Source organism: Calidris pugnax, unplaced genomic scaffold (assembly GCF_001431845.1).
Source record: "Calidris pugnax isolate Ruff unplaced genomic scaffold, ASM143184v1 scaffold179, whole genome shotgun sequence".
Classification (NCBI taxonomy): Eukaryota; Metazoa; Chordata; class Aves; order Charadriiformes; family Scolopacidae; genus Calidris; species Calidris pugnax.
In genome coordinates, this window is record NW_015090948.1 from 40,740 (window position 1) to 57,727 (window position 16,988).

General features: G+C 40.8%; 1 protein-coding gene across 4 annotated transcripts in view; it reads right to left on the reverse strand.

Annotated features, from left to right (window-relative positions):
• UBE2F (ubiquitin conjugating enzyme E2F (putative)) overlaps positions 1–16,988 on the reverse strand; it is a 97,620-nt gene that overhangs the window by 12,846 nt on the left and 67,786 nt on the right. Inside the window, exon 8 of one of the 4 annotated variants that reach the window (XM_014951971.1) lies at positions 15,274–15,336. The exons of the other annotated variants lie outside the window; for them this stretch is intronic. Coding sequence (XP_014807457.1) covers positions 15,274–15,336 — 63 coding nt within the window. The remainder of the gene's footprint in view (positions 1–15,273; positions 15,337–16,988) is intronic. 4 annotated transcript variants of the gene reach the window in all.

The following is a 16,988-nucleotide window of genomic DNA, read 5'->3' on the forward strand; positions in this document are numbered from 1 at the left end:
TGACTTTAATCACACACAAGAGAGAATTTCCTTTCAGCATAAGGAATGTAGAATATAGTAATTTGTATCATAGATGAGTAACCACTCATCATAAGGATGAGTGAATGGTGTGTGGACACTGCCAAGCCATGAAAAGCAACTCTCCTCTCAGCAGGACAAGGAGAAGAGTTTCAAAAACCCAGGTGAAGCCTCTTTTTTGTCAGCATTACACCGTTGCAAAGAGGGGCTCCTCAAGGAAGAATGGGTATCGAATCAATTCACATCTCAGGATGAAATTCTTTACTGTGAAGGTGATGAGACCTTGGCACATGTTGCCCAGAGAAGCTGTGGATATCTTAAGACTCACACTGATTTCCTTGCCAAACATTCTCTACTCTGCTTATCACAAAGATGGGCTGATTGTAGGGTTGGAGTTTCTGAGAGGTAAGAAAGAAAACCCCTAGGACAAGAGTCTCAGTCAGGGCAGCGCAGTGCTGATTTAAACCACAGTCCAATCTCAGGTCTGAAAACCAGAAAAGGGATTTATTTTGCAGGCAGATAAAAAAATTAAAAAGGACAATGTCAAGCTTAGATTACAGAATTGGCTGCTTCTTACTTCGTGCATTTTAGCTTTTCTACATAACAGCATCCTTAGGCACCTGCAAGTTAGAAGGGCAGCACAGCAGAGAGAAGCGGTCTCTTTACTCCTTCAAAACTGAACTTGCCAGATCAGAGATATCAGATCATTAGATATTAATTAGAGCATCAGATCTCAAATTTAACAGTGACTTAGAGTGAACTGAGAATGCCTAAGCACCTGTGGCCCCTTGCCGTGATACTGTGTCCTCATCAGCTTCAGAGCTCTGGCAATTTGGATAACTTCAGGTCCTATCTAAAAGAAACTATGCTCAAAATTGCAATGCTGGATGATCAAACTAGATTTGGAGACATCAGATCTTATACTACTCACACAAAAATAAGCACCAAACATACCTAAAATTCTACTGTAAACTGACATTAACCAGCTTCATGACACTCAAAGCAAAATAAACGCCAACTTATTTTTCTTCAAATCTATTTCATCAGTTTATTATTATAGATATCAAAATGAAATCACTTACGATTACCACTAATCATTATAAGAAAAATCAAGACGAAGTGAAAAGATTAGCTTGACTGCAGCCAGTGGAGGAAAAAAACCAAGTTTGTTTTAATGGTGAAACATTAATTTTCATTCCTGGTGAAGCAAGTAAGAATCTTAAACCAAAGGATCATCTTTGTTGTTGTCTGTTAAATCTTTCAGGGTTATCTACCTATTTAAGTTTTTCGGATGGACATCTGTGAATTTTCAGACAATATCAAATAAACAGAATATTCAAAATATGTCCAAGCCTGGTTTACTGCCTCTTCCTCCTATTAAATGCAATTCCTATTTATTTTTCAAGAGAGATTTCAGCTCATGGGTTCATGTGCTTGATGGTACTAAAGAATCAAAAGCAGCTGTTGTTTTCTACGAGCACTGTAAGGACTTTGGAAGTTATAAAGGACTTATTTTTCAATTGAGTGATGTGCTCATACCCCAGCAGTGTTAGATCAGTGCTTCACTGCCATATCCAAGAAACCCAGCTACCTGTAGCTATGATGACTGTTAGGTACCATGTCTCTACAGACTTCCCTGCTGGTCAGTATGTAGCCCATCAGGTTCTTCTGATCAGCAGCACCATTAGAAGATGCTTCTGTTGTCACGGACAAATAAAACACAGCAAAAGCAACTGCCCAATCCTCCAGGATTTTGCTTACACAAAATTACAGTGCCTGATCATAATCTGACACAGCGGAGAGTACTACCTAATCAGAGAAGAAGTGACATATCAACCAGCATCCTTATGACACCCTCAGATGAGAAAATCCAGTGGGATGCTTGATTTAAGGGCTCTGGACAGACATGGCTGTTAAACTGTTCCTATGAAATTCACAGAAAGCCTGATATACTTTTTTTTTCCAGTGCTAAAAACAAGTACAAAATCTGTTGGCATTAATGTCAATGTTAACAACTGCTGACTCCAATGGACAGGGTTGGCCACACAGCCCACACCTAAAAGAATGGTGACTCTGGTCAGTCCTTACAACAGAAGGGTCATGGGCTCAAAATTAGTAACTTTTCTGTAGCTTCTGCTGAGTAATAAAATATAATACATGGAACGTAATTTGCAGGTTACATGGTAAATGTTTTACTAATGAAATAGAGCTCTTTCAAGACACTAGAAAAAAAAAAAATCATTCTGGCTTTACAGATTTTGTTACTGAATATTGCCACTACTGACAAGGTAGTCAATACACGATGACAAGCTGAAGTTTGCAGATAGTTTCCTCCTAAGTCTGCCAACAGAGGGCTGGAATCCATAGAAAAGACCCACTCCCTGACAAATACTTCATTTGGCTGCTGTAACCAACCCACTTCTCTCCATTTACTTTGCCAAAATGAACACGAGGCTAAGCAAGGTAATATTTGAAGTCAGCACCAGCGTGGTGCTGCAAAGAGGTTCCAGCAAAATTTGTTTATTGCTGTTCTACCACTTTCTTACGCCGCATTCAACATTCAAATGAAATTTCAGGCTATTTTGACAAATATTCAGAGGATTATCCTCCCCTGACTGACGTGTATGTAACCTAAAAGGGCTGGCAGAGGCTCATGCTCCAGATGTAGAGTGCAACTAAGGAATCACTGCCTTTAATCAAGAACCAGCCAGCACCACCAGGTAACTCTACACCAGGCAGAAGATGTTTCTTGACTCCATTTTTTGTCGTGTTCATACCAAAAGTCTCCTGCCTTGCTTCTGCATGACAGGTGTGTGTCTCCATCTGTCGCTCTGTGAGTCATTTTAGAGCAGGAAGCTACTGCGTCTCAATAAATTAAAAAAATAAATCAGATGAAGGCAGAACTACAGGCAAGCAGCTCAGAGCTGTCAGTCAAGGATTTAAGGTTACTGACCAGCACACAGCAGACAACAGGCCGGTAATGTGACATGCCAGATCTCATAACTCTCTGCACAATTTGCAAAATACCAGGCTACCTACATCACGCTGGAGCTGGATATTGCATTACATCCTTCCAGTAACAGCCAAGTTACATTTGGTTTTCATCTCCATGCATTTATGCAAGATTACATTAGGGTATGTCACCAAGAGATCGCGCTCCATCTCCAGGCTGCAATCAGAGAGAGGGCTGAACAGCAGATAATCTGTATTCACACTTCATTACACCCCCGGGTCCTGCAGGAATAATTAATACATTTTCACATGCCATGATGAAAGAGAGGAAGGACAGTTAGGACAGTTAGCTAATGCTGTCTTGTGGAAGAGCTACTGCAAAATCAATGCAAAACTAAATACTCATCCTGAAAAGCTCTGAATGGTCTCAATTCTTTTTTTAATTGAAGGAGAAACTGCAGGCACCAGACACTCTGCACATTCAGATGGACTGTTTGATTGACTTGTGTTTTCCAAGCTACCACAAAGTGTCAAACTCTAATCTGATCCTTCTGCCCTGCCAGTAATTGATAAAGATGCTTTCCCAATATTCTGAAGGGCTGTCAAATAATGCTTTGATCATCTACATTCTCCATTTGGTTGGCTTGACAGATGAAAGCAGGCCTTTATTATTAAAACATTTTCAGCTTTCCATTTGTTATACCATTATGTTATTGGCCAGGACTTAAGGAACTTTGAAAATGATACAAGAAGACGCCCATTTTTTAACCCCTTAAAAATAATTTAGTAAAACTTCAAAGCAGTTGGATATTTTCAGTGAGGGACTACAGGACAGAGCCTGGCATCAACTAAGCAAAAGACAAGACAGACACATCTTGGAAGATGAACTCTAATGCACTGTGACCAGCATAGGTAACCTTGTAAAGCTGGGGGGAGGGAGGATCACAAAACCCTGCTGACTTTTTAAATCCTCACTTATGTCCCACAAGTAGTAAAAAGCCTGGGCAGCAATAAAAGAGGCAATAGTTGTGGACTCTGAACTCTGAGCACTACTCTCACACACACACTTCTGACCTTGTAAAGCTGGGGGGAGGGAGGATCACAAAACCCTGCTGACTTTTTAAATCCTCACTTATGTCCCACAAGTAGTAAAAAGCCTGGGCAGCAATAAAAGAGGCAATAGTTGTGGACTCTGAACTCTGAGCACTACTCTCACACACACACATGCTGTAGAGATGATTTCCAGATTGGACACAGGGCCATAGTAAATGCTTTTCTCTAAACACCAGTACCTAGCCAGATGTTTCCACAACACCTACTGGGCTTCACTTGGTCCGTGTATGCAGGAAACACTACTTTGTGAAAAAGCAGAGAATAGAAGAGCTACTAAGAAACACGACTGCCTCTTTAGCCAAGCTGCAAACCCAAAAAATTCCACTTGAACCAAAGGCATTTCCACCCAGCAGAACTGTCAAGGTTATTACAATGAAGCGTAAAAGATAATTTAGTGAGAAGGCTCTTCAGTAAAATCCAGTAGAAGGGACTGAAGAGCCTCCCACACCAAACAGAAAGAAGAGCTGGGATGTCTAGTTACATCTACTGCTTCCCTGTGGCAACTCTTGCAGAGTACTCCCAGCTCCAGGGAAGCCTGGACTCAGAGGAGCATCTCTTCTCCTCCCTGTGATGAAGCAGTGCAAAGAAAAACCAGTCAGACTTCAGAAAAAAACCTTCAGAAACAGGCAAAGCAAAGATTTTCCCTCTGTACTGTGTAATATGGCAACACAAGTCACTTTGGCGTGCTCAATCTCTTCTCCCCACCGTGTTCTCCTGCAGGGTGCAGCTGTGAAACTGCTCCTCACCCCTCAGGAGCACCTTAGCACAACTGACCCCACGCACGCTCCTCTAGCACCACCTCAAACGCATTAATAATAATAAAGACCACCTGAAATGAACTCCAAGTAAATGTTTTCAAAATAATTTCTCTGTTCGAAGGCTAATTTTCCAGCTGTCTTGAGCCATGGCTAAAGTTTAGGCATCTGAGCTTAAAAACAAAAAAAGAATGATCTAATTTTTTCAAATACAATTAGCACTGTTTGCATACAAAATTTCATAGGGATATGTTTGAGAAATTCAAAAAGTTGTGATGGGAAAGTGTGTCAAGTTTGACAAAGAGAATTGGATTTAAAATGATGCATTAATGGATTAAACGAGCATAATTTTTAAAAAACTCCTTAGGGAAGGCATTAGGAAAACCAGTTTGCCATTGGAAACCTTTGGAGTGCATTTCCCAGACCCAATCAAATAAAGAAACAAATATTCAGATAGAAACAAGATATAAACTTGGGTAATACAGAGCTGGTATTTGACTTCCGACCCACCCATATGCTTTTGACTACTTTGCAAAATAAAATCATTTCAACTGATTCAACTGTTTTCCGTTTCTTCAAGGAACACTACCCACCACAGGAACACAGCTATTTCACAAAATTAATAATTATCTGGAAAATGAAGTGCTTGTTTGGAGCTATTTCTAGTGCTTTTTATCAAAAATATCTCCTCTGAAATCTATAGTGACAAGATGCAGCATCTGTGGACCATGAAACTGTATTTACAATATTTTATATAGTATAAATGTATTATATTTATATGTCTTTTACAGAATATCGGACAATTGTGGTGAGTACTATCCAAACAAACTGTTTTGCACCCAAATTCACCAACAGTCACTATAGATCAGTGGATAGTGTTTCTAATTCTCAGCCAGATTTACTTCAAGATATTTAACTGTTGACTATTAAATCTAGCAAGCAGAAAACCCAGTGAAGAACACCCACAGGAAAGCTTTTGCTGCCAGCCACACAAGCTTAATTAACTCAAAGCTGGAAGAAATGTTCTTGCAGGTCATTCAGTCTCCATTTACGAAGAGGTGAACCAACCCAAATGCTTCAAGCAAGAAAAGCTAAAGCACTAAATCATGAATTCATAGTAAGTTAATTTTTTTTTTAAAAAAAGAAGTTAATGCACATAATCATGCATTTGAGCAACCTGGTCTAGTGGGAGGTGTCCCTGCCCATGGCAGAGGGGTTGGAACTTGATGATCTTCAAGGTTGCCTCCAACTCTAACCATTCTATGATTCTGTGCATTCCCTACAATGGTCATGGTACCTCTGCTCTTGCTCTACAGCCTAAGTCTCAGAGAACTAAGCCACTCTGTTTTACATAAAGCCAAAAAGAAAAACCAAAAAAAGCAGAGTCTAAGCTGTTTGGAGGTAAGAAAAAAAAAATTAAAAGAAACATTTTAGAATTTTCCTGCAGATGCTTCATTCATTTCCAACACAGATGTTAGCTACTGTCTGACTGAAGGGCAACAGTTGATGTTACTCAGTTGTTTCAATAAGCAAAGGTGTTGATCTGCATAGAAGATGTTGATCTGTAAAGGAGCCCGTGCTGGTTGGCAGCCACTGCCAGCTGCTTTCTCTTCATCTAAAGGTTGGGATGGTTCTGGAGAAGCCCCAAGGGAAAAGACGTGATCTCTTCTGAACAGGAAGAGTAACTGCAGGAGCTCGGTGAGCTCAGTTCTCAAATGCATATTCAAATAGCTTTGATATAAAAAAACATAACAAAAAAAGGGCAGGTAGACAGAGGAACAGAGTAGTTACTGCAAGATTAGTTAAATGACTGACTTTAAACCAGAAGACCTGAGGAAGAAATATATTTAATGAGTATTTTGTCCAAACTTTCCAAATTTTTGTTTTATTTTGTGTTACTGTTTGTCTGCTTAGAGGATCCAACACACTGTGACATGCTAGCATTTATAGCGTGCTTTTCGTTCAGATGCATCAAATAATATTTCAAACAGGCTAATCTTCTGATATATGAAATTACATTAATAGAGGTAAACTAACTTCAGAGTGATCAATCACAAGAGATCAAGAAGAATCCAATTCTGAAGACGCTATTTAGTTACAAATGCATTTCTTCAGATACAAAGAAAAACGGATTTTCAAGGTAATCTTAAATCTAAATGTAATTATGCCCTTATTATGTATAAGCACAGAAATGAAAAGCCAGGAGGATCAAAGTTAAGCTGGCCATGCCTGTTTTTTGGAAGAGTCTTTAGAAGGATCAAATCTGAAATGATACACAGGCAGGGAGCTCGGAGACTTTTAACTGTCTGCAGGCATTATCAGTCTGAGAACAAAATTACTGCAAACTTCAGCAGAGATGGAAGATCCCAAAGCTGCCAGCTTCTGTATTTAGCACCCCACAGGGCAGCTCAGAAAGGAAAGCACTGGTCTGTGTGGCAGATGAGTTTATAGTGTTTGATAAAACCTGAGGTGAGACAGAAGAACAGCAACCCCTTTCCACTTGGAAAACGTGCTTCAAGAGCCAGACTTAGTAGTTTCTGTTGTAAAAAAAAAACAAAAAACAAAACACCAAACCCACAAGCAAAAAAACCCAGCAAGGATGAAATCATTCTGGGTGAAAAAGAAGTTTTACAATTCCAAGTTGTTGTTGTTTCTTGGTGGTTCCAGAATTAAAGTGGCAATGCTGGGCAATGACAGCTTTCGATGCACCGGGACAATTTGGGGGGGAAATTCAACTTACTGTATTTCCAAAAGGATGTCTAAAGATCTTCTACAGACATATATTTATTTGTTTTCTACTTATGATCGTTACTTACGGGCAGACCTCTTGTTAACAACTTTCTCTTTCCATGACTTACCTGTTTTCAGAAGATACATTAATGTCCTCTCCAGAATCTGGCCCAGGCACTGGCAATTTTGGCAGGTGATGCTGGTTCTTGCCCAGTTGTCCAAGGATTTGAGGATTTGAGAAATAAAGATTCTTCTATAAAAATCCTAAACTGTTTGCTATTTAAGGACTCAAAAACCCTGCATACAATTATGAAAGGCTATAAAAGCTCTTCAGTGAAATATGTAGTCAGCAACTGTTCCTAATTATCAATGGAATTTCTAATGGAATTAGATCAGTGCTCTCACTTGTAAAGACAAGAAGACAGTCCCCAAGTAATTCAAGGAATATGTTCATCCCAGAAGACTCATTAGAACAACCTCCAAAGACTGCAAGCAATTGAGAAGAGAGATATATTTTTTTTAAAGCATAGTTTCCTAAGCAACTGAGGCTATGTAGGGCAATTAAAATCCTAAGAGGAAAGCTTAAGAGGCAGCTCCAGATGCCATAACACCATGAACATTATAAATCCATCTCCACTGAAACAATCCCGAGATAAAAACCTTCTTTTCTTTATTACTAAGAGAAGTCTTGAATTAAAAAAAAATAGCAAAAGCCAAGCAGTAATGTATTTTCTTGTGTAAACAAAAAAAAGAGAAAAAAAGATTCAATAGCTGTCACAGCAACATGCAAGTGACACAAGGAAAAGTCTGCCCCAACACTCCCCAGTAGCTTCTGGCCTCACAAATCACTGGTGCCAGCACTGTGTGATTTATCTGAGGGTGTAGCTCATGAAAATATAGCTTTATCCCAGGTGAAATGAAGCTGGCAATACTGTCCCTGGTGTGTTATCAAAGATTTTTGCTAGTGTGTTAGTATTCAAGTGGTGAAAAATCACAATGACAAGGTTTGAGCAGGATTAGAGACCCCAACTGTGAGGATGATCTATTAAGACCAAAGACAGCCATAAGAACCTTATGAATTGCTCAGAGTCATGTTTAACTGCAGTATGTTATATAAAAATTCCAACCCTCCCCTTAAACCTCCTGTTGTACAAAACTCCCTTCCTTAGAGTAAAAATACAATGTCTACAAACATCATGCCAGCATATAAACCTACCTGAAAACAGATGATCCAGAAATATAATCAGTGACAACAGGAGCTGCTAAAATTCAGTTAAATCCATGCTTTCTAAAAGCTGGGCTGGAACCAAACTCTTCCACACAAACCTATGCAAAATAACTCACCGCTGAAGTACCAAAACAACAGCTACAAGCTTTGCTACTGATCTAGCCATGGTAAAGGCAGAGAAAAAATTAAAAAACTCCCTTTGCTGACAGAAGATAACTAGAGGAAAAAAGGCAAAACCAAGACCCCTTTTACATAGGGTTGTTCTGCTGCACGTTCTTCAGAATGAGGCAGGCAATTGGGAAACACAACACAAGTGCTGATTGAGATGATCTGCACCTGGAGCACCTGTTGGAAGCACCACGTTGACCCCTCCACACCCAGGAGCAACTTGGGTGTTTCCAGCAATAATTACATTGAATCTGACAACAGCCCTCATTCCTCTGGCAAAGAGAGGGGCCACAAAAGCCTGGCATTAATGATTTCTTTTCACACAACCAGCAGTCACCCGGAGTCACCAATGCAGTGACACTCATGCTGTTCACTGCATTCCTGTGCTCCATAACCAGAAACATAAAACACTGCCTTCCAGAGAAGAATCACAGAATGGTTTGGGTTGGAAGGGACCTCAAAGATCATCCAGTTCCAACCCCCCTGCCCTGGGCAGGGACACCTCCCACCAGACCAGGTTGCTCCAAGCCCCATCCAGCCTGGCCTTGAACCCCTCCAGGGATGGGGCAGCCACAGCTTCTCTGGGCAACCTGTTCCAGTGTCTCACCACCCTCACAGCAAAGAATTTCTTCCTGAGATCTAATCTGAATCTTTTTTCTTCCAATTTAAAACTGTTTCCCCTTGTCCTAGCATTACCCTTCCTGGCAAAGAGTCCCTCCCCAGCTCTCCTGGAGCTCCCTTCAGATATTGGAAGGCTGCTCTGAGGTCTCCCTGGAGCCTTCTCTTCTCCAGGCTGAACAATCCCAGCTCCCTCAGCCTGTCTTCATAGGAGAGGTGCTCCAGCCCTCTTTTGATGTACATCAAAATCAGGACTTTCTGAATCAAGTAAAAGGTTTGTGTTTAAGATGGATCCCTGGCAAACGCACACTTATTCCAATTAGATTTTTCAGCTTTGGCACTTCAGAGCTGCTGGTAAGAGTCCCACAAAAAAAAAAAAAGACATGCTAGATTTTTACAAGGGGGAGGAAAGTCCCTCCCAGAGTGCTGTCTATCTTACTCTTTCACAATGTCACAGCAGGGAGCACTAAATACTCACAGAGTTTCACTGAGAAGATGGAAAGATGGTGCAGGAAAATACCACAGGGTGATGTTACTCAGCTTCTCCTACTAAAACAACTCACAGCTGCATGGGTGAACAAGCAAATTGAGCGTTTGCTAATCTGCAGGATGACAAAAACTGCTCTAGTATTTGACATTGCACCAAATACAACAGGTAAATACAATTAAACCAGGACACAGCATTAGCGTTGCCGATACGGCAGGCCCCAGTGAGAAAGAAAGGTAAGGAATATTTGGAAAAACGTTTCTGCTCCAAGCCAGTGTAATGAATTTTCTTGTTGTGTACTGCACGTATGGCTTTGAAATGTCTTTTGGGTTTTTTTTGGCAACGACACCCAGTACTAGAAAATAAGGGCTTTTTAAGGAAGACAGCGAATTGCAATGTCCTGGGATAGTATCTCTAAACAACCATGAAAGATATATGTATGGAAAGTATTTTCTACATTTCAGCTAACAAATAGCAGACACAGCACCTCTAAGGAATACACAAGTCCTGAACCACTAAGCTGATTTGGTTTTGTATAACCAAGGTATATCCTTATTCTTTCAGTATTCAGACAACCTGGCTGCCACAGAAAGCAAATCAGAAGAGCTCTACTTGTTCACTTTATAAACCAGCAAATCCTACAATTTTTAGTACATTGTTTTTAAGTGAGTAGTCATTAAAACTTAAAATGTTCTCTCAATGCTTAGGAATCTCTGGAATCAATTATATTGACAATTAATGGCTCTGGCCATCCATGTAATTACAGACAGGCCGACTTCTCTGCTAAATCTGAAGCAGTCCCAGCTAATTAACTGACAATTAATGGCTCTGGCCATCCATGTAATTACTGACAGACCAACTTCTCAGCTAAATCTGAAGCAGTCCCAGCTAATTAACTAGCTAAGGAGTTCTTTAAACTCCACAGGAAAACTCACACCACCCAACTGATGAGACTGTATCAGTGTGAGAAGGCTGAATGTTGGGGAAACACCTTACTTAGTTTATGTAGAGACATCAATCATCTTTTTATTCTGATTTATTGAGCTCTAAAGCAAGAGAGAATGGTTGCTTATCTTCCAGTGATTGTGACCTAACTGCAGTGCAATGTGGGCACCAGGAATGTTCTAAACAGTAACACTACAGGAACAAACAATGCAAGCTTTCCCTGAGGTGGAAACAATTATGAGTTAAACAAAGGCAGAGGAGAAAAAAAAAAAAAGGAAGAGTGAAAGGAAACTATAATTTTATCGAAATGCTTTATTAAATGCTGAAAGCTAGAGTCAAACTTGCAAAAAGTTCCGAGTTTAAAAACTGGCTGAGCGTGGAAGTTCACACCAGGTCTCCAGAATAAAGGGGATGCTCCCATCATGTCAGAGAGCAAATCCACCCTGAAGAGGGACCTGCGTGGGCTGGAGGAAAGGCTGACAGCACCCTCAGGAGGTTCAGCAATGTCAAATGAGAAGTCCTACCCTAGGGACACACTCAGCCTCCGCATGGGGACAGTGCCAGATGCCAGGCTGGGGACAGCTCTACTGGGAAGGCCTCAGGGCTAGAAGAGGCTGAGGAACAGAGCCTTGGTGGTGGAGTGGAGCACCCTTTGGAGGGGACCTAAGAGCAGGCCCTCAATACTAGCGAGGAGATGACCAAGAGGACAGAGCCTTCTCAGAGGTGAATGACAAGAGAATGTGAGATTCAACTCATAAACTGAAAGGGGAGATGTCCAACTGCATATACAGAAAAAGATCACAACGTGGGTAACTAAGCTTTGGAGCATCCAACATCACTAGATGACAATCATGAGATAAAACTCATGACTGGCAAAACCAAAGCCTTACAAAATTGCTCACACTGATGAAATCACTTGAACAGTACCATACGATGCAGGCAAACACAGGGGCTCTCTCTCTGAAAAAATAAAGTCACAAAAGGTGGAAGACAGTGTCTTTTGTCACTGAAAAGGTCTTCTGATGAGAACAACTAATTACAATGTAGGTCTCCAGATCAATCCTATAGCTGGTAAGAAGGTAGGTTTTGGAAACCTAAGTAGAGGGCTAGTGAGCCTCAATATTGAGATAATCACTTTATCTAGCATTTGTGAAATTGGATGCTTGATGACTCTGCCAAAATTCATTGTACAATCTTCCAAAAAGTTGCAGACATCTTGTAAAGTGTGTGGGGAAGAACTGTAGAATTACTCAAGCTGTATAAACAAGCATATGTACTTTTAAATTATTATTTTTTTTTTAAAGTGACTTGATCAGTGGCTGAAGGAAGCTGCAAGTGAGGAGGTTCAGTAACTGACAACTCCTTCCTCGAGCCAAAGGAGGTCTCTGAGAGCTGGAAGCTGAAGCTGCACTAACTCAGATAAGATACAGTTTTTTAAAGCAATTAATTGAACAACTTGAGCTCTGAATTTTGTACCATGTTTACACCCTAGAACAAGGCTGCTTTCCCAAAACCTACAACTTCATGCTCACATCTAAGCCATACATCTGATGCAAAAATTAAGAGGTTACTTATGCAGGAAGAGCCCATAACTGTCCCTCACAGCTTGATCTGTAACACAAACATTCACAGCCCAACTGTTTTCCAAGAATCAATAATAAGGATTTGATATCTACAATGTGACTTCTTCCAGCACCTGCAAGGCAGCAGTCATTTCTGATGACTTCATACCAGCCTAGGGAACTGAACAAACCCCAGTTTCACGTTTTCAATAACCAGAGGCAGGGTTCAGATTAGCTGTTAACCTCTCGGGCAGCCACACTTAGCCTGGAATGTCAGCAAAGGGATCCCAGGATTTGAAATCTGAAATGACATCAGTGAAATACTGAGTCATCTCCTCCGGGAGAACCACAGGAGACAGCTCCATGTACATTTGTTTTGGCTGCTACAATCCATAGACTCCCACGCTGTCAAATGACCAAAGGCATTCTCTTACTGTATCTGTCAAGGCACAGATGTTTGTATACAAACCTATTTGCATATAGATGTATTTGCACAATTGTATTACACACCAATAAAAGTCTCAGGAAAATTCATTAGCATTCTCATATTAATGGTATCACGCCCTGAAAGTATTTTCTTAAGAGATAGGACAGGACCACAGCAATTTCACTTCACAACAAAGTGCTTAAACACTACATGACATCTAGGCCTGGGAGAGACAAAAACTAACTCCCACTCCCACTGCCTCCCACTTTGAGGCTAATTGTAAAAGCAGCCATTTCCCTTCCTTGCATAATTTATTCCCTCCAAACAAACATTATTGGTTTTGTCTCAACATACTATGGAAAATCCAGCACTACTTGGTGTTGTCACTGTCAATGAAATACCTAAGCTAACTTCAGATAAACTCAAAAATAAATAAAATTAACATGGCAGAACATGAATTTTACAGATACCTCTGGAGACTACTTAGAGTTTACTAAATCAAAAATGAAATGTTTGTTCCAAAAATATTTTTAATTTAGAAGACTGTCAAGAAACCCACTCAATTTGCTTTTCACTTCTTCCACAGCTGCTTTTATCTAAAAAAAACCAAAAACCACCCCAGACCTTCCATGCTATTCGTGTAGCAGTACGTATTTTGAGTAGCTCACCTCTTGTTTTTGAGGGAGGTGTGCTTTTAAAAGCAGGGAACATTCTTCCTTTCTGTGGTTTCCCAAGATTTCCAATTTCTGAATGAGATTGAGAGATACAGGAGAGGGATTTCTTAGCATTTCATGACTCTCTGGGAAGAGAATATTACTGTCTGGCTTGTCTGGGGTCTAACAATTCACTCGAAGCACTGGTAAGGCTCATCTACCACAGCTCCAGCACATCTGACACAAGATTGTGCTAGTACTACAGCAGCATCTCTCCTTACAAAAACCTACCCAAGCTCCAGACAAACTGCTTTCCCTCTGACAGCTAGAAGAAACCAAGTGCCAAATTCAACACTTAGCAATAGGTGTGTAGCCTCACCGTGCTCAAAGAGCTACAAATTTCCCTGGCAAGATATCAGAGCATAATTCTGTCTAACAATACAAAGAAAGAAAATGATTCAGCCTGCTACCTTCACTATGCTGGTTTTCTTTCTTAGGCTACATCCCCTCTGTGAGTACTTTCAGTGGTTTATGGCTTGGAAGGGTTCCTGGCACTCTTTGCCAAAATGATGTAACAAAGCCATTAAAAAAGCCTCTTCAGAGTAGGTTTCTGCTACATTTTTCTCACCTTAGGCTTACAGCCTTGTCCCAGCTCTGCAAACACTGAGAGATACCAGAATAGCTACAAGGTGTCATTAAACAAGAAAAGAGCTGGAAAGATGAACTTGCAAGCCTGATGCTTCCTCTTGAAAAAATTAGATAAATTAGGTGCACTGCTTAACTTTGCATTTTCAATGAACTCTTCAAATCAACATTTACCTGGAAACTTTCTTCCATCTTTAAGGTTAACTTAACAAAAGTATCAGAAGAGTTTAATTAAAACAAGAGATCTTGAACGTGCTGAGTGTATCTTTTATATGCTTGAAGTATGCATTTATATAATGTAAAGACACAACCACAGAGAGTCATCCAAGGTAGAAGTTAGTACTTTGTTCACCTCTACCTCCATGCTCAATTTCAGTTGACAGGTACATCCAGCAGAAGTTCATCAAGCCACTAATCAATCCCATATTTTGCTTTGCCCAGTCCATAATCCACACAGAACAAGCAGGATCAGTAAAAAGAAAATAAAGTTCCAGCTCCTGTCTTTTGAATGTGCCCAGATTTCTCCTAGCTTAATAAAATCATGAAACACGTCAGAGTTTGAAGAAAAAAAGTTGCATTTTGAAAGAGACACGGAAGGATGAGGTCTTTTTGCAGGCCTTTTAAGGTAAAGGTTACTCACATAACTGCGTCAAAAAAATGCGCTATCATTTGCTGCACAGAACATGTACAACTTCAGGGAAAAATCTCAGAAATGAGAAGGAAAAGATGCTCTATTTTGGGGATATGACTACATTATCCTCAACCATTCTATGGTGAATAACCTACCGTGTAGAGTTTACTTTCCCAGATAAAGCACACCACGTTTGAGTAACCGGTTGCTGATACAATGAGTCACTCACTCATTGCCTCAAGTACCAGCTCGAATGCTTTAAAAGGCAGGATGAGGAATTGCTGAGTACAGGACGTGTAGTTGTTTAGGAACAACATGCTGGAAATAAACCGCTGACTCACCTTGTCACGCAAATGATGCTCTGCAGCCTCAATATTCAAAGGATCGTCAAAATTCAAAAGGTCCTGGAAAAAGAAACAGATCACACTATTGAGTTTCCACTCACTGTTATCATACAAGGGATCCAAAGCCCTAATGAACAACATAATGAAACAAAACAAAACCAGCAAGAGCAGTGCCATTTTCTCACCACCCTGATAGGTCTATCTGCCAAAGGTAGATGCAAATGAGTTTGATGATTGCACACCAAATCACAGGTCAAGCAAAGGACAGCAGCAGCAAGGCATCCAATCCCTTCTCGTGGCACTCCACACAGCCCCATGACACACCTCTCTGGCAGTGATGCATTGCTATTTGAAAACCCAGACAGTTTTAAATCAAATTTTGAAGGAACATTCAAAGTTTCAGGAGGCACCTGCCAATGGCCTGGTGATAAAGCAGGAAGAGTTTCCTTAATACCATCTCCAATAGCCAAGCAGTCTTGTTCCCTCTGAGAAGACACTACGTAAGAAACATGTAGACATGGCTCTTCAGGGCATGCTCTAGTGCCCAAGATTATTGGTTTGTGGTGGGATGTTGTGTGGGTGGGTGATGGTTTTGGTTTGGTTGTTGTTGTTGTGTGTTTAGGTGGTGGGTGGTGGTTATTTGTTTGGTTGGTTTTTTTTGGTTTTGGTTTGGGTTTTTGTTTTGTTCTGTTTTTTTGTTTTTTTGTGGTTGGACTTGATGATCTCTGAGGTCCCTTCCAACCACCACGATTCTGGGATTCTGTAACCTGGAGCCTGACAGACAGGAAGGTTTTAGTGCAATGGGAAAAACAGGGCCCAGAGAAAAAGGAGTGCAAAGACCCCAAAAGCAAAAGGGCACACAGGAGCAGGGAGGGGAAATTGTCAAAAGACATCTCAGGTCTGTCAGTTTAATCTCAATAAATATTAACTTTGGAAAGAGAAAGGGTCTAACGTTAAAACCAAGATGCTGATAAAAGGGGAATCATCATAAGAAAATAACAGTGAATCACAAACCCCCCTACTCTGCCTGCAGCCCAGATCATCCCCAGCCTGTGACAGCAGTGAAATACTAACATTTCTCACGTGTGAAAGGCTCATGTCACTCTGACTTGTTTTCAAGCAGAAAACCTCCCATTTCATTCAAACCAGGACACCAAACCACCTCATTGTCACTTACTTTCTTCAAGAAAACCTCCAAAGAATCTGCAAGACAATCCAATGCCAGCTTTCCAAAGCCTAATTATTTCTAAGAAGCTGGGTGGGAGGGAAAACTAAAAGGCAAGCAGGGAAGCACTGCTCTTACTGGCCGTGACAAATCCCTGCAGTCTCCAAGGCATGACCATCACTCTTTGCAGCTGTTTGCCCAACAGACTATTTCTACATGCAGTTCTGCCTCTGAAGGCACTTCTCTGGACCTCCAGTGGTTCTCACTTTCTTCCAGTTACTTGGCACACAGTGGGAGACTAACAGCAAAATGCAATGGCTGTGGAAGGAGAACATAATCCTGGACTCCCCAAAAAAAGGCAGCTGTTTTATAGTAAAGACTTAGCCTCTCTCTGCTTTTAGGGCAAAAGCAGCTGTTGCATCCTGCCTGCCTCTTGCAGCTTCCTGCCCTCTCCTCCATTTTCAAGTTGCTCCTGTAATTACAAGGCACAGGTTTCTTGCTCCTGTCCATCTAAGGAAAAGGAAGAAAATGGGATCCCTGAACAAAA